Raw genomic sequence first — 25,610 nt, 5'->3', positions numbered from 1 at the left:
ACAGACAGGTTGAAGAGGCAGGGATGGAGCCAGTAAAGGTGAGTGTAGGTGGGGAGTTAGGGAGGGGATAGGTCAGTCCAGGGAGGACGGACAGGTCAAGGGGGTGGGATGAGGTTAGTAGGTAGGAGATGGGGGTGGGGCTTGAGGTGGGAGGAAGAACAGATTAGGGAGGCGGGGACGAGCTGGACTGGTTTTGGGATGCGGTAGGGGGAGGGGAGATTTTGAAGCTTGTGAAATCCACATTGATACCATTGGGCTGCAGGGTTCCCAAGCGGAATATGAGTTGCTGTTCCTGCAACCTTCGGGTGGCATCGTTGTGGCACTGCAGGAGGCCCAGAATGGACATGTCGTCTGAGGAATGGGAGGGGGAGTTGAAATGGTTCACGACTGGGAGGTGCAGTTGTTTATTGTGAACCGAGCGGTCCCTATACACCTGCATTCCCCATACAGACGGCCTAAAGGCCCTCCGCTTCTTCCTGTCCCGCAGGCCCGACCAGTCCCCCTCCACTGACACCCTCATCCGCTTAGCCGAACTCGTCCTCACCCTCAACAACTTCTCTTTCAATTCCTCCCACTTCCTACAAAGGGGGTGGCCATGGGTACCCGCATGAGCCCAAGCTACGCCTGCCTCTTTGTAGGTTACGTGGAGCAATCCCTCTTCCATACCTACACTGGCCCTAAACCCCACTTCTTCCTCCGTTACATTGATGACTGTATCAGCGCCGCCTCGTGCTCCCAAGAGGAGCTCAAACAGCTCATCCACCTCACCAACACCTTCCAACCTAACCTTAAGTTCACCTGGACCATCTCTAATACCTCTCTCTCCTTCCTGGACCTCTCTGTCTCCATCTCGGGCAACCACCTAGCAACCGATATCCATTTCAAGCCCACCGACTCCCACAGCTACCTAGAATACACCTCCTCCCACCCACCTTCCTGCAAAAATGCCATCCCCTATTCCCAATTCCTTCGCCTCCGCAGCATCTGCTCCCAGGATGAGGCATTCCACTCCCGTACATCTCAGTTGTCCTCGTTTTTCAAGGACTGTAACTTCCCCCCCTCAGTGGTCGAGAACGCCCTCAACTGTGTCTCCCACATTTCCCGCAACTCATTTCTCACACCCCGTCCCCGCAATAACAACCAAAAAAGAATCCCCCTCGTCCTCACGTACCACCCCACCAACCTCCGGATCCAACGCATCATCCTCCGACACTTCCGCCATTTGCAATCCGACCCCACCACCAAAGACATCTTTCCCTCCCCACCCTTATCTGCTTTCCGGAGGGACCACTCTCTCCGTGACTCCCTTGTCCGCTCCACACTCCCCTCCAACCCCACCACACCCGGCACTTTTCCCTGCAACCGCAGGAAGTGCTACACCTGCCACCATACCTCCTCCCTCACCCCCATCCCAGGCCCCAACAAGACTTTCCACATCAAGCAGATGTTCACCTGCACATCTGCCAATGTGGTATACTGCATCCGCTGTACCCGTTGTGGCCTCATCTACATCGGGGAAACCAAGCAGAGGCTCGGGGACTGCTTTGCAGAACACCTACGCTCGGTTCGCAATAAACAACTGCACCTCCCAGTCGCGAACCATTTCAACTCCCCCTCCCATTCCTCAGACGACATGTCCATCCTGGGCCTCCTGCAGTGCCACAACGATGCCACCCGAAGTTGCAGGAACAGCAACTCATATTCGCTTGGGAACCCTGCAGCCCAATGGTATCAATGTGGATTTCACAAGCTTCAAAATCTCCCCTCCCCCTACCGCATCCCAAAACCAGTCCAGCTCGTCCCCGCCTCCCTAACCTGTTCTTCCTCCCACCTGTCCCCTCCTCCCACCTCAAGCCGCACCCCCATCTCCTACCTACTAACCTCATCCCACCCTCTTGACCTGTCCGTCCTCCCTGGACTGACCTATCCCCTCCCTAACTCCCCACCTACACTCACCTTTACTGGCTCCATCCCCGCCTCTTCGACCTGTCTGTTTCCTCTCCACCTATCCTCTCCTCTATCCATCTTCTATCTGCCTTCCCCTCTCTCCCTATTTATTTCAGAACCCCCTTCCCCTCCCCCATTTCTGATGAAGGGTCTAGGCCTGAAACGTCAGCCTTTCTGCTCCTATGATGCTGCTTGGCCTGCTGCGTTCATCCAGCTCTGCACCTTGTTGTCTTTTATAAACAGTTGCTCCTTTCTAAAGGTGGTTTTCTGAGTTTCAGTCCCAATGAGTGTAAGATAAAGACAACTTCATCTCTTTTTGGTAATGTTTAAGGAATGTTCATACCACAAAAGAACAAATACTAATAATTTCAGATGTGAGATGTGGCGAAAAAGAGTTGAATACTAATCTGTTACAAGACAGGAAGCAATAGTTTTACATGAAAAGATACAAGTTATTATCAGGGTTTGATATTTCCTGTAAATAATCCACTGGAATTGCACTAGTGCTGGCAGTCCCTAAAGTACTGAAAAGCACTCTTTGAAGGAAGGGATTCTTCAAGTATTCTACTGTTCCGTCTTGCAGGTTCATTCATGAGAGTGCATCTGTATTCAATGTGTTCTAAACCTTTATACACACTGCTGAATGACCACAAGACTGAACAAATGCAAACCCATGAATGCTGGACTAAATAGTATCATGTTCATTAGAATGTGCTTGGATATTTCGTTTTTCATTGAATCCATGAAGATGACCCATTAACTAACCTATTTTAATTACAAATTCCTATGGACTTCCGGTCCAATTTATATTCCACGCCTGATGGTTTTTCAAGTCTACTATAAGGCAGAAACCAAGAGGAATACATGAAACTGCTTATGATTTAGAAAATATGACCCGGCAATTATATAAATGCATCATATATTGTAGAACAAAAAATCTTGAGTTCGCACCAACCATAACCAAGTTCCCCAGTTTAAAAGGCTGTTATGAGGAGAAATTATAAAGGCTAGGCTTGTATTCCCTTGAGTTTAGAAAACTAAAGGTTGATTTAATGAAGTGCTTGAGATGATTAAAAGATTTAATATAGAAAGACCATTTCCTCTGGTTGAGCAGGATGATTGGGGCGGAAGAAAGAGTGCAGAACAACAGGGAAGAACATTAAAATTTGAGCTAGGTTATTCAGGGATGCTTGGTCTATAAAAATGACCCTGAACTTCCAGCTGTCTGTTACTTCAACACACCACGGTGTTTCCATGCCAACATTTCTATCTCAGGTCTGGTCCAGCGAAGCTCAATTCTAGCTGGAGGAACAACACCTCATCTTTCACCTAGGTACCTTACAGCCTTCAGGACATTGAATTTAACAATTTCAGAATATGAACATCTGCCTCCAGGTAGACAGGGTGGTAAAGAAGACGTTTGGCATACTTACCTACATTGGTCAGACCACTGAGTTCAGAAGTTGGGTTGCAAAATGGAGGTTGTACAAGATACTGGTGATGTCATTTTTGGAGTACTGTGTACAGTTCTGGTCTCCATGCTCTCGGAAGGATATTACTGAAGTGTAGAGGGTGCAGAAAAGATTTACAAGGAAGTTTCTGGGACTGGAGGGTTTGAGTTATAAGGAGAGGCTAGATAAACTGGGACTATTTTGCCTGGAGCATAGGAGATTGAGGGGTGGCCTTATAGAGGTTTATAAAATCATGAGGAGTATAGATAAGGTGAATAGCAAAGGTCTTTTCCTTAGATAACACAGTGTGGAGCTGGAGGAACACAGCAGGCCAGGCAGCATCAGAGAAACAGGCAAGTTGACATTTTGGGTCGGGACCCTTCTTCAGAAAACCCGACCCGAAACGTCAGCTTTCCTGCTCCTCTGATACTGCCTGGCCTGCTGTGTTCCTCCAGCTCCACACTGCGTTATCTCAGACTCCAGCATTGGCAGTTCTTACTATCTTTTCCTTAGAGTTGGGGCGTTAAAAACTTGAGGGCATAATTTTGTGGTGAGAGGCAAATGAGATTAGTTTAGTTTGGGCAACTTGCATTGACAAGTTGGACTAAAGGGTCCGTTTCCATGCTGTATGACTATGAATATAATTTGGAAGGACTATTATTTGCGACCTTTTACTACATTACTTTTCTAATTTATTCCAATGATTTTGTACCTTTTTACTTAAGATGGCATGAAGATCTGTCATGCTAGACTTCTTATTTCTTCATTTTTCTAATTTTTTTTCCCGAAAAATTGTACTTAAGAATCTGTACCAAGGTACAATTATACCTAAGATGGTACGGTAAGTGATGACTTGTAAACTTTTCACTGTACTCATGTCAGAATAAAGCTAATTCTAAGTTTCATAAATTTATTTTCTCCAGAAATAATGAATGTCAAATGTGGAATACAAATAAAGAAGGAATTCAATAGGAATTTGACTAAAATTGGTTATTTAATGAGTTAATGTCGCGGATACAAAGATAAACACATATTGAACGTAGTATTAATTTGTCCAGTATTTTATGGAATTGTATTTGCCTTCACTCCGCTGCAGCAATTTAAGGGAATTCAGAGGTTTCATTTATATTTTAAAATTTATAAAGTGCCATTGCTGTTCAATAGGTTAAATTACCGAACTATTAGGCACTTTCAAGAATGTGAATACAGGTAGCAACAAAAGCAGGCATGTCACTTTTAATTTCAACAAACTGAATAGACAGCAGCTCTTTTTGTGTCATGAGTACTGGTTTCTTGCTTTCTGTAAATCTCAGATGGTAGTCCCTTTGTCTTGAGCTGTCTGTAGCCAGTCACTGCCACAGCAGAATGATGGACAAACAGTGACAGTTCCGCCCTATCAGCTGGCTGATCTATAATAAACCTTAATGTTACCTCCTATGGCTAATTCATCATCTGACCCCTAGACAGTCACTGTGATTGTAAAGCTCATTCTCAACAAGGGAGAAGTGACCACAGAATAGAGACAGAGGGTAGAGGCCTTAAGAAGAACAGTGATAAGTGCAACCTGTCAACACAAGGACAAAGAAGGGCAGGCCCTAGGGAGCGCAGGAAAAGAAGAGGGAAAAAAAAATCACTGCAACCAGTTTATCTGATGAGGGTTATGGGTAATTAATTATAAACTCAATTACCTAAACCTTACTTCAGTAGTCTCTATTCATTAAGAGATAAAATTTGAGCAGCAAGTACTTTCTTACAAACAATCAAGACTACAATCACTTTCCATTTAGGTCAGGCCATTTAACCCTCTCCAAACATCTGTTATGACAAGTAAGCATTTAGAAAACCTGGCATTCATTTGCTGGAAATGGTTACTTCAAGCCTGTCTATGTATCTGAGGCACCAATTTTCTCAACCGTGGTTTTACGGGTAGCACTATTCTCCAAGTCAAATATTTGTAGGTTTGAGCCCCAGTCCAAAAATGTGGGCACAAGAGGCTGATGCTCCAGTGCAGTACTGAGGGAGGTGCTATCATTCAGGTGAGATATTAAACTGAGGGGTCAGCCTGGCCTCTCAGATGGCTGTAAACGATTCTGCGGCACTACTCTGAAGAGCAGAAGGGGTATTTTCTTCGATGTTCTGGTTAATATTTATATTCAGTCTGCATTACAAAATAAAATTATCTGAGCATTATTAAAATGCTAATTTTTGTGGGCTATTTTTTGATTTTTGGGGGCGCCTTCTTTGGTTTTCATGAGCTCCTTTTTGAATCTCACTAACTTCTTAGTTAGGCGAGAATCATTTACTGACAAAACCTTCTGCATGTGTGTTGATATTTTGGGAATTTGAATTCAGACAGAAGCAAAACTAAAAGAATTCATCAATATGATCCATTTCATGGTACTTAAAGCCATAACACAGGATGAGGTATTAATTTCTTAGACACTTCAGTATTTAGTAATGACACGAGAGAGCTCACATAAATTAGTAACAAATTATTTTTTAAAAACCTAACACTTCCATGTGCAAAAGCCATCACTCAAAGAAGTCGTGAGATGTAATAACAAAAATACAAATCTTTATGAAATAAAACTGTTCAATATTGAATTATACAAAGGAAAGTGTTTACTACAATTGCATCTATCACATTTGCACCATCCCCAATAGTAGCCCCTGAATCCTCGCAGCTTTAATCTAGAGACTCCATATTAATTGGCAAAAAACAAGTTACCTCAGTTTTGTTGTTCCTAGTTAGGCAAGTATCCCTTTATTGAAAAGTTTTAAACTGTTTTCTCCTATTAGCAGTCCCTCTCTTCCCTTTCAGATCTTTTTCACATATTCAGACTCACTCCCTCCCTTCAAGTCACTCTCCCCACTTTTCAACATCTCATTTTCCCTTTGCAGTGAGCAAACTGGTTGCTCTCGTTTCCATTTTACAACAGTAACTGCACATCAAAAGTACTTAACTGGCTGTAAAGCTCTTCGGTTCATCATGAAATTGTGAAAGGCTATATTAATGCAAGTCTTTCATTGCCAAGATTGAGAAAGGTAGTAAGAGAAGGTCAAGTAAATCATAAAGTTATGGTTAGGTAATACTAAGTTGCACTTTAAAAGCTCAGAAATTATCAGAAGGAAAGCATGAGGTAATGGTTCCAAGGTTTGCTACCCCATGACGTGACAGACTTGGAAACCGTGAAATGTGTCTTGACATAAACACAAGGGGAATGTGTGGAAAGGGAAAGAAGGAAGTTCAGAGACTGTCAAACATTGAAGCATCACCAAAATAAAGAGACACACACCAATAATTAAACCTTCCAAGTTCAGCAATTATTTTCAAAAATATAACACAGAGCAAAATTTATCTTCCACTATTCAAATTCTAGTGGGAGACAAGATACCTAATAGTGTGCTTAAACAGAACAGTATGCAGGGGATTTCTATTAATTTCCAGACCTGGACGCAATAGGATTCCTCAAAAAAAAGAGAGCTGTGGTTCAAAAATGGTTCAGTGGTGGAACTCACTAGTACAAGGCCCCATTGTCAGCTACAGAAGTATCACGTCACCTTGTTATGTACACACTAGAATGGATGTCAATGAAACCATGTAAACCTTCATCACAAATAACTACAAGAAAAATCCTACCTCTTCCTCACTGCTCTTTTGTCCACTTCCACAAACATTCCCATCCTCAATAATTGGGCAGCCCAGCACATCACTGCAAGAGATAAGGCTGAAGCATTCACAGCAACCTTCAGCTCAAAGTGCCAAGTGAATGATTTACCTCAGGATCCTCCAGATGTCCCTAGCATTACAGAAGTCAGTATTCAGACAATTCAAATCATTCCATGTGATGGCAACAAACAGAAGCAGTGGACACGACGAAAGCTATGGGCACTGACAACGTTCTAGCAATAGAGCTAAAGACTTATGCCCCAGAACATTCCGTGCCCCATAGCAACCCTAATGCTAATATCATCGGAAAGTTACGTAGTCCTTCAGTAGGATCCCCAACCCAAATTGGTTGCAATCCTGGGGGCTTTTATTGGGTGAACTCCAGCCACTCACTGCTCTGCCGAGTGAAACAACCATTTTTCCTTCATTTCCAATATTATTCACAAATTGTTCAAATTAACTGAAACACATCAATTGATTTCAATGCTGCTGTGATTTTCCCATTTCCATTGCTCAGGAGATTAATCTCTAAAATGAAATGATGGCATAGTGGTAATATCATTGGATTAGCAATCCAGAGGCCCAGGTGAATACTTTAGGGACAAGGGTTCAAATTCCACCAAAGCACTGGTAAAATTTGTATTCAGTTAATAAATCTGAATCATAAAGTGAGTCTCAGTGATGATAACTACCATCACTATCATCAAACCTTGCAAAAAGCCAACTGGCTCCCTCATGCCTTCGAAGGAAGAAAATCTGTCATCCTCACCTGGTCTGGCCCACAAGTGACTCCAGACTTACTGCAATGTGGTTGACTCTCAACTGCCTTCTGACAATGGGCTTAGCAAGCTACTCTGTTCAAGGTTAACTAGGGATGGGCAACAAATGCTCAGCCTTGCTAGTGATGGCCATATTCAATTAAGAATAGTAAAGCAAAGATTCTGAGAAACCGGCAAGACTATCTTGGAGCGTCAGTAACATCATCCTTGGTTTTCGACTTGTTCGCATTGGCCTTTGGGTTGGGTCACGTTCATTTTTACAACCTGCACAAAACTAGCCTTCAAGGTTTGAGAATTTTTTTTAAAAAAATGAACATATTAAATTAATACCTAAACAAAAAGAAGGACATAACTTCAGCAGCAGAAACATAGGTTTCTCATCTCAGAATCTTTCTGTTTCAGTCTTCACTCCCTGTGGTGAAAGGTTCAAGACAACAATGTTAAGAGAGAAGAAAACAAAGCTGTTAGAAAAACTCAGCAGGTCTGGCAGCATCTGTGAAGGAAAAACCAGAGTTAACGTTTCGGACCCGAAATGTTAACAGGAACTTCTGTTTTTGTTCTTGGTTTACAGCATCCGTAGTTCTTTCGGTTTTTATTGAGATAGAAGAGCTTGGCTGCAAAATCTCACTTAACTCTTGCACCTTGTCACTACAACTGCACTGCGAGTCATCTATAAGGTACATTCCAACAGCACCCTAATATTCCTTGCACAGCACCTCCAAAATCACAACATTCACCTCTGGAAAAGACAAAAGGCTGCAGGCACATGGAAACTCTGTCACATTTGAATTTTCCTCCTAATCATACACTGTCATGATTTAGTGTTGCTTGACACAGTAACTCACTGGGTCCAAGCTTAGAATTCTTCTCCTAGCAGGAGACTGGAAGCACTTTTACCACTCAGACCACTGAGGTTGAAGAGGGCTGCTCACACACACCTTCTCAAGGCCAATTAGAAATATGCAATAATGCCAGCTTTACCAGCAATTACCGTTTCCCATGGGCAGGGGGCAGCATTCATCAGTCACCGCAAATACAAGCGAATTCTGGATGACAAGTAGAAATGACAGCTATGTTCTTTTTTTAATATAACAGTCCCTCTGTGTAATGTTAAATAAAAGCAAACTGAATAAAGTTGAAAAATCCCACATGAGGCAAATTTTGTCATCTTTAAATTTCAAATTACCGTTACCATTAAGACAGTAGTTAATTTAATTAAATTCTGCTTTAGTGAATGAAGCAGACTTCAGGACATCTTTCATTGGAAGACATGAAATTACAGCCTGTCAGCTGCCAGTGGCAGGGTAACGGAATGAACTGTAGAGTAAATAACATTAATGTCCCTGTATTAAGCAACCAGTCTAACTGAGATTTCTCCCAGTTGCTCTAATATGGACAGAAATCCCATCATAATGTTTAGGGATTTTTAAATTGTACAACTGAAAGATCAACAGAGGTGGGGTCTCAAGATTCATTGATTTATGCAGAATTAAAGGGCGAGAAATAGGCCATTTGGCCCAGATACCAGCTAGAGCAAACACTACCACTGTGCCACAGGACCTCCCAATATACACTCAGCACATGACCACAAAAATCAGCTTCACCCCTTTACAGTCTTCTTTTAAACAAATTACTTGTTCCTGGGAGTGGGTGCCACTGGTTAGGTCAGTATACAACGATTCATAGCTAATCACTCGATGTGGTGTTGAACCGTCGACTCGAATCACTGAAGTGTATGTTTGTGTGCATGCGTGTGTATGAGTGTTTGTGCGAGTAAAAGAGAGTGAGTGAGGGAGTAAGTGGAGGGGGGCGGGGGGGAGATGGGGAGTGCCGTGGAGAGAGCGTGCACATGGTGCAACTGTGAATTCTTGTATGCAGCACGTGTCTGTGGGGTCGGCCGGGAAGGAGAGCTAAGGGGGTCGGGCACACTCGTGTTTCTGTTAAGAAGTGAGCTCTAATATTTTCACTCATTGACAGTGAAGAAATGTTGATACAGATTCATGTCAGGATGTAGCTTGAAGGGGAACATACAGTTGGTACTGCATCTATGCACCTACAGCCTTAGATCCTCTAGGCTGTAGAGATTGTAGGCTTGGCAGTTGCTCAGCCTTTGAGAGCTGCCTCAGTACCTCCTGTACATGGTATATATTGCTGCAAATGTGCATCAGTGCTGGAAGGATTAAATGTTTGAGGTCATGGATGGGGAGTCGATCACATGGGTTACCATGCCCTGAATGTAGCTTCATAGGGGTTGCACTCATCCAAGGAGGCAGAGGGTATTACATCATACTCCTGACCTGAGTCTTGTAGATGGTGCAGAGGTCGTGGAAAAGCAGGTGGTGAGTTTGTCACTGCAGAATTTCCAGTCTCTTGTAGCTAGAGTATTTTTATAGCTGGTCCAATTCAGTTTCTGGTCTATGCCAGTGTTTAAGCTCCAAACAATTCTTCTTCCTTCATTTACCCATCAGCATATCATTCTACACCCTTCTCCCTCATGTATTTTTCAAGTTCTCTTTTGAATGCTTCTATGGCAACTGCCTCAATTACTCCATGTCATGGCAGCTTGCTATTTGCGAATAATAATTTCCTCCGCATTGGGCAAGTATAAACACGCCTCCCATAGGGTTTCCAGTAACTTGCTTCACCTACTGAAATTCTGCATATGCAAGACACCTGACTAACTGGGGAAATCCTGCAATGCACCCCTTTATTCTTGCTTTTAGGTATTTCCAATTTCATTTGCTTTATCACTGGTAGCTGTGATATCAGCTGCCTCAGCCCTCAGTTATACAATTCCCACGTTCATCCTCAACACCTGTTTACCTCTCCAGTCATTCAAAACATTGCTGAAAACAAAACACTTTGAGCAAGATTTCAGTTACATGTCCTATCATCTTTTTATGTAGGGAGTATAGAACCCTTGGGCATTGCTGAAGTAAAAAAGACACTTTGGTGTAGCTTTTCATCTTGCACTCATAAGGACACCTTGCGAGACAAAAAGCTTCAATGAAATATCTCTATTCAGTAATATCGCTTTATAGGGTTCAGTGACAAATTGTGGTTCAGCCTGACAATGTTCCTGAGAAATGCTTTGGGCAATTTTCCTGCGCTAAAGGTGCATCAATGCTAAATGCCAGTTATTTCTGTACAATGTTACAACTCACTGGATACAACTTCCTGTAGCAAAGTGATTGTACTGCATTTGAGAGCTATTCTAGGCAGCATCATACCAGAATCCTATTCAACCGTTTCCCTGAGCTGGAGCCCTCCTGAGTGGTCTTGGGTTAGATGCTGTTTATTAGCGAACCCTGACTTAGCGTTATTTCTGAATCAGAAGGTCATTGGTGCATCCCATTAGACTACAGAATCTAGTTGGTAGTACAAAACAGAAGCAAGAGCTTGCCTCCATGTCAAAAGGTACTGTCTATGATCTCAGGTAGACACCCATGGTGTTGTATATTATTTTCATCAAATTAGTTGGTGAAGAATGTTTTAGAGAGCAACGTATTTACTTCAAGGTGTAGAAACGGGCATACCAACTCAACAAAATCAGAATATGATTGTTGAAATTTCCTACAGGAATCCAAATGCAACAGAAACAAACTGAAAAGCTTCCTCAATATTCCAATATGTGCATAAGTATGGTTTAGCACCAACCCATAGGATTCAACTTGCATTAGAATGCTAAGAGCAAAAGGGCATAATGTAACAATCTACTGTACTGAAAGCAAAATACTGTAATGCTGAAATTCTGACAAAAACACGGTGCTGGAAATATTCAGCAGGTCTGGCAACATCTATGGAGAAACAGAGTTAAGGTTTTGAGCCCCATGAATTTTTTCTTCAGAGAAAGTGGCTCAGAACCTTATAAAGTCATTACCACCCTGACAATTGGCAACAAGCTCAGAGCCATGTTTTGCTCATATCTTTTCATTTGTATTATGGACAAGAACTGAGGTCATCACAACCACCTTTTCAATAGCAACTAGGAACAGATAATAAACGTTGGTCTTGCCATTGTCCACAATCTAAGAATGAATTGAAACAAAATCACATCCTTACTTGGTACAGAGTGACATTTGTTCAACCAAACTTTGTGTGCATCTCTGGTTACTGATGATTCCAGTTTCCCCAAACGGAAACACACAAGGCAGCAGGTACGAGAAACTAAACAGAATGTGGCATTTTCCTTGTTAGTGACAATATCCAGTTCATTGTCAGGTTCCAAGTTTATTCACTGAACTGGCCCCGCACCATGCAAATTAATTTGCAAACATTCTTTGAAAAATGCGTGAGTCAGTTTATTGGCAAACACACAAACTGTTTTTTTTTGGTAATTAGCTGTTAATTAGTAACACAAAACAGCTGCTGGTACAATTTCACTGGGCAAACAGAGCCTGTAAACAATGCTTGTAAATCTCTGCAAATTTATTAATAACAGTACAACTGTCATCATTTTTGGCGCAGAGGTACATAAATACTACTGTTTATTGAGCACATAGCTGTAAGTACATAAAAGTGTTGCCTAAATAGCTGCATTACTTTGACAACCATGCAAATCAGAGAAGCTGGCTTTCCCAAACAATGAATCAATCCTGTGGAATTGATAGAATGTCTATACAGTAAAACTGCTCATAATCCTGAAACACAGTCAGGCTACTGAGCCTTACAAATTCCAGGACAAATGGATAGGCGTGCAGGCATACATGTCTAAGGGTTCTTTCAATTGTGAGAAGTTACGAAGGTTTTGCATACTCTCAGTGAAAGAAATGAGCCTTCTTGGTGCAGACTAAGATGTCAGCTTGCACACAACCAGAATGAAGCATCAACTAGCAAAAACTGAGAGAAAATTTGTTTAAAATTGCTTTCAACTTTGACATTCTCATTTTATTGTAGACTTTCAAAATCCTTGCTTGCACTTTATTTAATATCCTCCAGTACTCTATAGAAACTGTAACACACATGACAGATAAAGTACACATTGGAGAGGTGAAGCCTCCATCTCTGAGACTGAGACCATACAGACTGAGAAGGTGGTATGTAACAAAGCGCCATATCAAAGGTTACAAAATAAGAGCTCATGAACTGTACATAACATACTACCGTAGAGAAGGATTGGTTTGTTAACATGAAACCAAGAGTAGGCATAAATGAGTCATTTTGGGATGGCAAGATGTAATGAATGGAGTGTAACAGGGATCAGTACTGGGTCCTCAAATATTTACAAACCACATCAATGTCTTGGATAAAAGGATGGAAATGCATGATTTCTAAATTTGCTGATGAGACAAATATATGTAAGAGAGTAAACTGTCAAGGGGTGGTAAAGAATCTGGAAAGGAATACAGATAAGTTGAGTTAGTGGGCAAAATGTTGGCAGATACAGTATAGAGTGGGAAAATGCAAACTTGCCAAATTTGGCAGGATGAATAGAAAAAAAGTATTATTTAAATGGAGACAGATGGTTGTACAGAAGGATCTGGTACATGAATCACAAAAGATAAGTATGTGGATTCAGCAAGCAATGAGGAAGGAAAATGAAATGTTGTTCATTGCAAAGGGATCAGAATAAAAAGAAAAGGGAAACTTTACTGCAGCTACACAGTGCCCTGGTGAGAACACATCTCAAGTACCTTGCACAATTTGTGCCTCCTTATTTGAAAAAGGATATACATTCATCTGGAGCAGTTCAGAAGAATGAGAGACGATCTTATTGAGTATATAAGACCCTGAGAAGACTTGACAGGGTGGACTGTGAAAGGATGCCTGTTCTATTAGGAGAGGCTAGAGTTAGGGCACACATTTTAAGAATAAGCAGCCTCCATTTTAGGATGGATAGGAGAAATATTTTCTTTCAGAAAGTCATTGGTCTGTGAAATTGTCTTCTCTGGAGAGCAGCAGAGGTAGGGCCATTGAAAACTTTCAATTCAGAGTTAAATAGATTTTTCATTAACAGAGGAGTTAAATGGCATCAGGGATAGGCAGGGAAGTAGAGTTGCGATAATATTCAGATTGCCATGGACTTACCAAATGTCAGAGCAGACCTGCAGGGCTAAATGGCCGATTTGCTCCTAAGAGGTATATTCATACGTACTTAATAGTATCAGCCATGGCTCACTGGGTAGCACAAGTCGGACTTCAGAGACTTGAGCGCAAGTCAAGGCAGACACTCCCAGTCCAGTTGGAGGTGCCACCATCTTAACGGAATGTTAAACTGCATTTGCTTTCACACGTGGACATTAAAGATTCCAGGCCATCAAGAAAAAAAATTTAGGAGAGTTCTCTTTGGAGTCCTAAATAATGATTATCCCCCAAACGTTATCAAATTAAAAAATTATTTGATCATCATTGCATTGTTGTTTGTGGGAGCTTGCTGTGTGCAAATTGGTTGCTGTGTCTCCCAATGATTACAATCATCACAGTTCAAAAAGTGCTTTACTGGTTGCAAAGAGCTTTAGGATGCTCTGGGGTCACGAAATGCACGTCCTTCTTACTCTGCCATAGCAGCATGCATGCTAAGTACTTTGGAAAACTCAACCGGTGTCCATGCTCTCTGCTGCTACACCCAAGGCTCTGCTGGCAATACACATACATGTTGATACGTGACGAGATAAGATAAGATCAGGTCAGTATCTCCTTCAGCCCTGGCCAACAACACAGTTACAGCAAAAAAAAGGGAATAAATCTGAAGATGACGTTGAAGAGAGAACACAAAAATACATGTTTTTTTTTGTGCTGCTGAAGCTGTTCTACTGTCAAGATGAAACTTGTTGAGGTCACTGCTGGAGAGCCGAGGTTTGAGATAAAGTCTCTGGATGGTGTCCTGTGGTGTTCGATTGGATGACAGATTTTATGTTGCTTTAAATACTGAAAAGTGGAAGGACACATACAAAAATCAACTATTTTGCACTTGCAGCCCCTTATGGAGATTGTTTTCTGCATTCAGAGCCCTGGTTCAGGCTTAAGAGAGTCATTACGTTATAATCGTTATTTAGATTTATTGTTATGCTCATTAAAGAAGGGGAGTGAAAGGATAATGTCATTCTACCTGTTAATACTCTGGTCAGATATGGATGCAAAGCAAAGCTATTAGCGTTCCTATCACATGAAGAGTTCTCAGGCTAGAAACAGTCCATGCTGCTTGTGGAATCCTGCATTGGTGACTGTTAATTCAGATGAGACAGTAACACCAAGTTGGTAACCATCTTAACCAGAGCCTTGAAACCTTGTTCTCGCTTAAAGTAGCATGCTAGTTCCATTCTCCACACATGACATTCTTGGTGAACAACACAAATTCTGCCTTAAACTCATGAACCCAGTATATTTAACATGGTTGGAGAGGGCAATGCTCCGTTCTGATTGGGGTAGTCCAGGGGTTCTAAAGGGCCTGAAATGTGAATTATCTTTCTCTCCACAGAGCAGCTCGACCTGCTGAATATTTTCAGCACCTTCTGCTTTTCTCCCAGAGTTAAAAGTAGACAGAAACACTCTTGTCTAATCTGATCGGATCAATATTTTTCATGCGGCAAATACGCTCATAGTTTGTTATTTTTTCCCCCCTCCATTTATTACTTATCTTCTGCCCACCATATTTTTGAATCACATCCCCATCTGAAATGCTGTCTTTGTGAGGGATGGAATTGGAAGGACAACGGGGAGAGAGGAAGGGCAAAAGGGAGGACGGAGGGAGAGTGGGAGTGAGAAAGTGCAAGGAGGAGAAAGTGCAGGAAGGAAATGAAAAAAGGAAGGAAAGACTAAAGGAAGAAGTAGTAAACAAGATGACAGGAGAGGAAGGGAAAAATCACTTATCTAGTTTTATGCAGCTGCACTGAAACAGGTATAGTTCAGACATTCTGTCCCTGCCGTTCCATTTAAGCACTATGAAATTCGAAGCATACACTCATTGCACATATCTGGTGTAAGGACACAGTTTATCTAATTACTTGGAAAGAATTATTTGGATTGCTGTGGGAATAGTGACTACACCGCGAATACAATAGCAGGGGGGAAAAACAAGCAAGTAAGCCTGAGGGAACTTTCAAATCAATTAACGGTCCAGTCAAGGTCCAATTTTATCACGGGCTGCTCGCAGGAGACTGTATCTTTTACATCTGAGTAATGTGCAGCCTTTTAACTGTTCTACGAGCAGCTTTTTTTTTCAAAAAAGGTTTTACTATTGAGTCCCATGGTCATAAAAGGTAAGGAGGAGTTTACAGGGGTCACACTCTATCTCCAAGTCTGACAAATACCTCAACAATCACTAATAACATAGTTACAAGGTTTTTCTTAAAGGAAAGCTTTATTCAAACCAGAGAAAATCCTATTAAAGACACTATTATCACAACTTCAGTAAAACACACACAATAAGCAATTTAAAAGGCTTGAATTTTTAACACTGACTCCTTACTGCCCTCAGCAACTTGCAGTCTCCTGAAAGCATTGCCATTGAAATAGCTTCATGTTCAAATATAGATTCTTGCTCCTGCTGCTTTTGTCTTCACATCAGTGTCCTAATATTCCCTGTGAAGATACATTAACAATGTAGAGAGACTAATGGGAATTTTAATCGGGGTCCATTTCTTCATACATTTACTTTTTCATTATCAACCGTATAATTTAATTTGATTCACTGCGAGTTTTAACAGGAGGAGCCGGTGCTGCTTGTAAAATAGGATGGATTCAAAGGCAGCACTAAACCATTTGATTCTCAGAGACCGCTTCAAATAAGTGAATAACATGCTTTCCATGCTTTTTATTATTGATAACATCTTTCACTTGTCTACTTTCTGGCATATTTTTAAACTATAATGGAACGTGTACTCTTGTAACGCAAAAAGCATGAACATATAGCTGAATGTGGATTCTTACCATCCAGACCAGGAGTGAATCAGGTTCAATTTCTCATTATATTTCAAGCTGAGATTGGGCTCAGCACTCTCAGATGAGAAGGAAGTGGGGGAGGGACAGTAAGGACAAACATTTATGCTCACTCTTCACTCACTTTTGTATGAGGACATCAGGATTTGCTCTAAAACTAAGAACAGACAAGCAGTCCTATGACTGCACAGATACATATATTATAAACAGTCATTTTACTATACTGAAAGGCAATCAGGTACCTGTGACGCTGGGCTCCAGAAAGAATCAGACCTCCTTCAGAAGAAAAACAGGTGCAAACAAGGGCAGGGGGAACAGTGGAGACCAGAAAGTGACAAAGGCCCTATTACTACCCTGCATCCCATTTGTTTCATTATCACACAAAGCTGCTGTGCTCCACATTAATGCTGCCAAGGCCAGCAGACATTTCAATAATCACGTACTACTTACTTCTTTCATGAGAAAACTATTCTGTGCAACAGTCTGGCAGCTCCACATTCATCAGACTGGGTACCGTTTGCCAAAAATAAGACTTTCAACTTCTGCAAATATCTTTTACCCAAATCAACATCAAATTCATTCCTTCTTGTGTGTAAGATTTAGGCAATATGACTTTTAGGTACATTAAAAAATTCACAAATTTGTAGGTACCATTGTCCATGATGTTCTTGCCCCTCTTGATGGCTTGGTTGCAAGGTACATGGAATACTTATAAAATCCAGACATTTCCAGTTTGTGTATTAAATTTGTATTTTTGCAATATAACCACTATGCTTAAAGATTGGTGTGGATTCATCTCCCACCCACTGTTGTGACTTCAAGTCTACTGATGACGGACTTGGCAAACATTGTTGTTCTTCAGTTCTCTGAACTGAAGGCATCAGATCCACAGCCCCACGATCTCCTTCACAGGTAGGGTAAGGAAGTTCTGATATGGGGACTGAACTCTGCCATGGTGGCACTAATCCAATCCACAGTGACCTTCTGGTCAAGTGACTCCTTAAGGAGTCTGAGTTGCTGTGGTAACATACACTTTTACATGCACATTGTAATCCAGTGCTATGAACAGTGACTGTAAAGACCCTAATTGTTTTTCTATCATATGGCTGACCAGGAATCTCTCCCAATCTTACTACCCTCCAATGATGTGTGTTGGATGGAATGACAAGTCAATATTCAATCTGTCAGGGCACAATAGGAATGTATCTTTCTTGGCCGTGAATTCCTGGTATGGAACTTGAACCAGGGGCTTCTGGCCTAGAGGAAAGGATGTCAAAAGCAGCTTGAAACAACCACCCATCAATCATTCTTTAAAAAGAAATGTTCTGTTCACACTTAAATAAATGTTTTGAGTGTGCTGAAAGCAGGGCAAAAACCTGAAGAAAATGTTGAGTTTAGCAGTGTGAATGAATTAGATTAATTAAAGCTAGCATTAAAGTGTACTGGCTATAGTAAGTGATTAAATCTGACAGTGAGACAAAGACAGCTGGACTAACAACAATTCAGACAGAGTCAGTAACACAGAGCACTGGCCACTGAACCCTACAGTGCAAGAGGGCTGGATTCACAAAAATAGAAATATAGTTAATTACAGACAGTCTGGTAATTTCATGCTACAGCGCATGGTATGGATGCAGCAGGTAATGCAAGACATTTAAAATCAACACAGTCCAGAAATATAAGCCATTTGTTTTTGATCTGATCTATTCAGATATTTCACCAGTGTCTGCCTTCGAATCCCTACAGGTCAATAGTTTTTCTCATTGCATCTTCACTCCATATTCAAACAAAATACCAAAGGAACATTAACATAAAAATCAATTTGTGACAATGCCTTTTTTTTCTAAAAGGGGAATATTGCTGAAGACAAGAGTTTATTCATATCCACTTCCAATACAGCTTGGCTCCCTTTGTGTCAAATTAAATGATATTTGTGCTGAGGGCTGAATTCAGGAACAATTGTCCATGAAGATGATTTGTACATGCACGATCATTGCCTGGTTATATTCGCAATGAGAAGCTTCTGGTCACATGGAATTTCCTGGAATTTGGAGGAAGATTTACAACGACACTTGTATGAGTGAAATGAAAGGTCTGGATAAAAGGACAGGTGACATCAAACATCGCTACTGGCAGCTGGATAGAAGTAGAAGAATCACTTCTTTGACATCTTATAGAGATGATGTGCGTCGTCTGGCATATATCACAGCCCTGCTTGCCAAGGCAGCAAAGTACTACCATAAGGCATTAGTGGTAGATTATCAGTGGCATCCCTCACCTTTGTGAAGTCATCTTAACAGGCTACAAGAACATCATTCACCCTCTTTTGGTGTCAGATGGAGAAGACAGGGGCATAATCGGACTCCGGTTTTGTGTGAAAGGAGCAGACAAGACAGAAAGGGTAAAAGCATTGCTACATGTAAAACGAACAATTTAGAAAAAAATTCAATGACTGGCTTTTTAAGATTAATATTTTCAGTCAAGACAGAATAACTTTCTTTTACTTGTATGAGTCATTAAAGAGGCTTGAACTTAAGTAACTACAATGGGCATAATAAATTATGCTTCACCAAACACTAGGTTCGGACAGGGGTTGGCACCCAAGAGTAAATATTGGGTCTGCAGTAGAATTCAACTGCTGCTTAAAAAGGCCTGCAATTTTTCGTTTACACAGACTGAGGGGAGACGAACTTCAGCCCTATTCCTCGTAACACATTAGGTGGGAAGAAAATGTTTTCCAATTAGAATTAGGCTATTTTCTCAGATAACGTTTATATCGTACAATGTGTGGGACATGAGTGGATTAGAGGATAACAATGTGTGCGAGGGATAATAGAAAAATAACTTTGTATGTTGTAAAACATAAGCACAATTAGCATTCTTCTCTGCCTGTGGAATTTACTTCAATTGTCTTCTAGTCTACCGAGGTAACATACCTTTGATCTTCTCTCTTGCCTGCTGTTACCCACTGGTCGTCTTCTGTTCTTCACCAGCACCATCTGGTATTTGTCTTCTATTCTTCAATAGCAGTACACTGACAGCAATCTATTCTTCACTAGCTCGATCGCCAACTGTCTTCTATTCTTCACCAGCATTCTGTGCTGATGGTCTTCCACTCTTTATCAATGCAATCTGTTGGTGATCTTCCATTCTTCACCCATGTTATTCACCAACTGTCTTCTATTCTTTGCTAGCAAGCCACCAATGGTCTACTTTTCTTTACTACTGTTATCTGCTTTATTCTATTCCTATTCCAGCTTCAGCTGTGATTCTTCACTAGCACAATACATTGTTGGTCTTCTGTTCTCCTCCAAATAGCTTTAAGGTAACCTTTTTAACTTGTTGAACTTATATTGGCTCTACATTCCACTAATTATCTTTCTTTCAAGCATTTGGTTCTAACAGTACAATTCACCAGCAGGTTTCAATTCTCTACTTGCACACTCTATGGCCACCCTCCATTGTTTTGTGCACCTTATTGTCAGCTTATACTACCCTTCTATGCAATTCACTGGTGATTCCTTATTCTTGTCCAAATAATACACCTATTCTGCTACTCTCCTCCACTGCTGGCTTCCTTTTGGCTTTTAAGAACTATTGTCCTAAGTTACCCCTTCTTCTCAATATAAGGCCTTGCTAGCCATCTATTACAATTCGTTATTTAGTTTGCACTGTTATTTAAACCTCATTCCCTGCTACCTATTTCCATTAATCTCTTATTTACACCAATTCTCAAGGTGACTCATTGTTTGCCACAAGATCTCCACAAACTCCCTCACTGTAGGGTTTTGACAGTGCCTCAGAAATAGACTCGTTTTCCCATATCTTTTTTGGCACAAAGGTTAATCAAAGGGATACACCTTGCACCACGACCTAGTGTGACCAACTCATGCATAGGAAAGCAGATTGTAAGTAGTTCAGTTCAGAGGAAATCAATAGAACTTGACTCAAGTTCAGCATTTGATGTGAAAAGCAAGGACAGTTTTGCCTTTGAGACTGTATAAGGATGCTGTTAAATACAAGCACACAGCCAGCTAGTGCATAACGTGCATACACATGTGTGCAACACACTGGTGTGCATACATGCAAACACACACACACAGCTGCAATCGCATTAACGGACTTCCCATCTGCCATCAGCCATTTCCATGTCACCTTCTTTGAGCTCATTTGTACTTCATTAACTGCCATTGACTTAACAAGATTTATGCAAATGAGACCACAGGACCTTGCCAACTCCCACTGCAATCAAGTGATTATGTATGTACGATTCTCCTGCTATGAAAAATTAATAAATGACAAGCCCAGTCAAGACAAAGCAGAGCCTCCTGTGATTTTTTTCTCCCTCTGCTTAGCTTTTAAAGTATTTGCATGCTTCTTCAGAAAACATTGAGTTTGCTTTACATTGGAATTAATCAAAGTCTTTCACTAATTTATCTGAATGCAGCTCCTTCAGTAATTGAGAGTAAATAAATACCGTAATAAATCAATTTATCTTATTAGACTGCAGAAATTTACAGTTGGAATAATTAGATGAATAACTGCAATAAGGCAACTTGACGTTTCACATCTCAGCTTCTTGCAGTCACACAGAAGAAATGACGCACCACTCTAATTAGTTACCACAAAAATCAAAGCTGGCCGATGTGGAGGTGCTGGCCCACTGACCTAATATTGATTGGCACAGAATTTTCTGATAATCAACTGCAAATGACACCCTCGAGAAACTGGGATAGTGATAATCCTTCTGTTAATGTTTGTGTATGAAAGTCAACATGGAGGCAAGGATCTAGAGCAATACTGGAACACAAATACAAGACCGTAGGAAGTGTGGATCATTTATGACAAGTACACCACAAGCTAGGAAGCACAGGCAAGACCAAATTACTGATTTTACTGTGGTTATTCTAAGCCATTCAGAGTTCACTGTCATGGTTAGAAGATGTCACCTGAATGCTTGAATTAGATTCCAACCTATAATTCACTCCCAGGTACTTACTGTATGACATACAAACCACTCCAAACCGTTTGATTAGGTTCCAGAGAAGTCGTTTATTCCTGCATATCTGTTATAAGTTTCTAGTTTGCACTTGCTTTTTGGGTGTCTATTATTGTATTGATTAATGTATGCACACCACCCAAATACTGAATCAGATTTCAGCCTCTTACTCCTCATATTTTATTATTTTATGTACACATATGCTTCTATACATACACCAACCCAAACTTTGATCAGATTTCAGCCAGTAAAACTTTCTGGGGTTCCATTATTCCCTATTGAAACAGCCAGAGAATGTCAGGATGCAGAGGGGTAAGTTTGGTTACTTTTGATATAAATTTCCCAGCTGTCTTGTGTGCAGGATAATGAATTAATTACAAAAGTTGTGAATACAGGGAAAAGTATAAGTATTTCAGCTAGTGATTCACCAATGTGGAAAAAAAATCTAAAATTTAGATTTAAAAAGAGAAAGAATCTTGTTCAGTGAATTCCATTGTGAAAAACAAAACTCTCAGTGTGCTCTGCGCTTCATTCAGAGAAGAAACTCAGTGAGACTCCACATGCCAAGCCAACATAAACCTACAATGTCAATGTTACATTACTTAAGACAACATCCAGTTTCATTTTAAAAAGCAGGATTAAAAATAAAGAGAAAAAAATTCTCTCTGTACAAACACCACATGACTATCAAAATACCTTTATTGCCTGATCATATGGGGAAGATTGGCACAAAGCCCACACTCTCAGCTGTCAAAAGAATTCCCCTATCCCCCATATTGAAGCAAGCAAGTTAATTTACACATTAGTTGAGGGGCGACTGAAGCCTCTTCATTAGATATTTGCAAACAAGAGCAAATAGTCAGTGCACAGGCCATCATTATCAGAACTAATTGCCTCAGCTTGGCAAGCGGAGGAACTCATGTTCAGATGTCCTCTTGCATCGGCAAATTGGGGCCAAGTCAAACAATATACAAGATCACAAGAGTTCTGTTCAGTGATCGGATTCAGACACTCGCCTGTTTCAGTTCCAATCATGGCACTCCTACAAAGCTGGTCTTTGAAGCAGTCCAAGCTGGAAGCACTCCATATGCAGATAGGGCTGCAGATTGCAGTTAATTAGACCCAGTTCTTAAAACTTCCCACGGTGTCGTGAGCATCTTACTCTAATGATCTTACTTTAGCACGTTTAGGGCCCAGCTAATTGATGTCAAGTGTGCAACTTCTATGTTAATGAAATGGAAAGCATCAAACAAACAGAGAGAGGGAAAAAAAACAAGAAGTAGGTTACAGAGTTGAAACCACGTTGCTCCATGCCTCCAATTAAAAGGAGCAGTGGGGAGAAAGGGAAAACAGCACCTTACCTGCTTAATTGGGATTGCTCGGCCACTCCCAATACTGTCTGCTCTGGTGTCAAGATTTTTCTTCTCCTTGTCTAGCTCACTTCCTTTTCGAGACTAGAAAAAGAAAATGACCATTGTAAAATAGCAAAGGTTAAAAATTAAAAGACACCAAGAAACATTGTGGACAAAAAGCCTCTGGCTGGAAATCTTGACTTCAAATACAGTACTGCAAAATGTTAATGGCACTCTTAGTCCCTCATTACAACACTGAGTTATGTAAGTGAGAGACAAAGGATTTATATTATTTGTTTGATGAATATTTGCTGCCTTTGCTTTCTTTGCTCTTTTAGAGAATTATAGGATGAAATAAATTCAGTGCTATACAGGCTGAAGGTAAGCAACCTTTGAACCCTGCAAAGTACTAAATCCAGGGAAAGAGATGTCAGAAACAAAAATAGAAATTGCTGGGGAATCTCAGCAGATCTAACGGCATCTGTGGAGAGAAATCAGAGTTAACGTTTCAGTCCAGTGACCCTTCTTCAGAACTGATGGTACTAGAAAAAAGTAGATTTTTAAAAACCAACCATTCTGAATGAGCTGGGAGTGCAATCAGGACCTACTGCAGGGATTGCGGAGGCAGGGCCAAAGGGTAAGGAGCCAGATGGGAAGCCTGAAAAAGTAGGCCTGGAGGAGATAGAGCTGCATAGGGACCAGGGGAGGTAGGCTGTTTGATTCATGCTTTGAAAAACCAACTTTTTTCCTATCTACCATCAGTTCTGTGGAAGGGTCATTGGACCCGAAATGTAAACTCCGATTTCTCTCTACAGATAATGTCACACCCGTGCTTTTCCAGCAATTTCTGCTTTTGTTTCTGATTTCCAGAATCCACAGTTCTTTCGTTTTTTAAAAAAAAATGTTGTCACTGGGGTTAGTCGATGCTTTGGTAAAGTGCTCTCTGTGGATATTAGTTTTATTGTGTCAGCATAATTTTCTTGTGATACATGGTGGAGGTCCAAACAGGGGTTGTTACTTCAGAGGATACTTAAGTTCTCCATACCTATGTGATGTCCAGGATACATTTGTTTTCAAGTCCACTCACCTGTCCTGCAAGCTTAATTATGCTAATCACATTAAGGTCTGGAAACATGTCTATTTGGCAGAATCCTGGAGTACCTGATGTCTGAAGCCTATCTGACCGGCACATACACACCCACAATGCGCTGAATGGCCTCTTTCTACTTAGTGCATCTTTGTATGCGTCGAAGAAGCTGGAGAATGGAGGCACCACTGGGTGGAACATTGAGTCATGCATCAGTCCCTGCTACCAGCAGCTTGCCATCCTGAATGAGCAGGGAGTGCAATCAGCACCCATGGCAGGGCTTGTGGAGGCAGGGCCAAAGGGTAAGGAGCCAGACGGGAAGCCAGAAAAGGTAGGCCTGAAAGAGGTGGAGCTGCACAAGGGCCAGGGGAGGTAGGCTGACCAATCCAAGTTTTGATTTCAAAAATGGATAAACAAAATTTCTCAGGCAATTCCAGACAGATACAGCACATGGGTAGTCACAGATTAACCAGGTGCAGACAGATATTTGAAAAAATCTTAAAATAGTGTTTTTAACATGTTATAATGGTCTCCTGCAATATTGATACACACTTAGTGTCATTTGTCCAACGTATGCACCAATGATAAGCAGGACCAGAGATTCTAGAGTCTACAATAATACATTAGAAATAATTGCTTGTCAACATATTCTATTCTCTTCATTTTGATGCACTTTGTGTGGTATCCTCCATTTATAACTTCAATCTCTCGTCACTACCATCACCTGTGACAAAATGACACACAGCAACATATACCCGGTGAAAATGCTCTTTTCAGAACTTGCAGGGTTCTGAAGGTCACAATCTGAAACTATCATTTGCAGTTCCCGACAGTCCAAATCAACACAGGATGGAAATTCACATTTCACTATCGCTCTGCACCAAAACCCTACGGAGCAAGACACAGCACAGCGTGCCAATTCTTATCATTATATTTTATTTCTTGTTCTTTGTGGGCTTTTCCTCAAGCTCTTTACTGCTTTTGATGATTTGTTGTATCTTTCAGCTAAACTCTACCCCAGTGACAGCGTATTGTTTAAATGGATTTAGCATTCCTTTCACTAAGTGCATCTTACAGCAAACATCAACATGCAAGTACATTTCCAAAGAGCACTCAGGACCACAGAGGTGGAAAAATAAACTAATAGTTCCAAATCTGCTTTAAAGTAGAAATGTGTTTTAAATTTAAACTTTTTCTTTGGCTGGAGGGGCTAGGTAGTGGCATCAAGATTTAATTTGTCCTCGAATGCAATTACATTTCAGCATTGCTCACACAGTGAATCACCACTTGTCATGTGCTAAATATAGCAAGAGTTTAAAAACATTGTGATGGAAGAGAAACCAAAAACGTATGCTCTACTGCTTGAATTTCACTTTTCAAATAACATTTAAATAAACAGCAGGTCTGGCAATGATAGTAGGAACTGCAGATGCTGGAGAATCTGAGAT

General features: G+C 41.0%; 1 protein-coding gene across 5 annotated transcripts in view; it reads right to left on the bottom strand.

Annotated features, from left to right (window-relative positions):
* The window catches only part of agap1 (ArfGAP with GTPase domain, ankyrin repeat and PH domain 1), a 671,134-nt gene that overhangs the window by 222,209 nt on the left and 423,315 nt on the right, over positions 1-25,610 (bottom strand). For 4 of the 5 annotated variants that reach the window (XM_048599132.1, XM_048599133.1, XM_048599130.1 and 1 more), the window contains exon 9: positions 23,085-23,177. In XM_048599132.1, coding sequence (XP_048455089.1) covers positions 23,085-23,177 — 93 coding nt within the window. Of the gene's footprint in view, positions 1-16,256; positions 16,368-23,084; positions 23,178-25,610 lie in introns of those variants that run through there. The other variant, XM_048599134.1, reaches the window with a different exon arrangement.

The sequence above is a fragment of the Rhincodon typus genome, chromosome 7 (assembly GCF_021869965.1).
Source record: "Rhincodon typus isolate 14 chromosome 7, sRhiTyp1.1, whole genome shotgun sequence".
Taxonomy (NCBI): Eukaryota; Metazoa; Chordata; class Chondrichthyes; order Orectolobiformes; family Rhincodontidae; genus Rhincodon; species Rhincodon typus.
The sequence above is the reverse complement of the archived record's forward strand: the minus strand, read 5'-3'. Positions and strand labels throughout refer to the sequence as shown.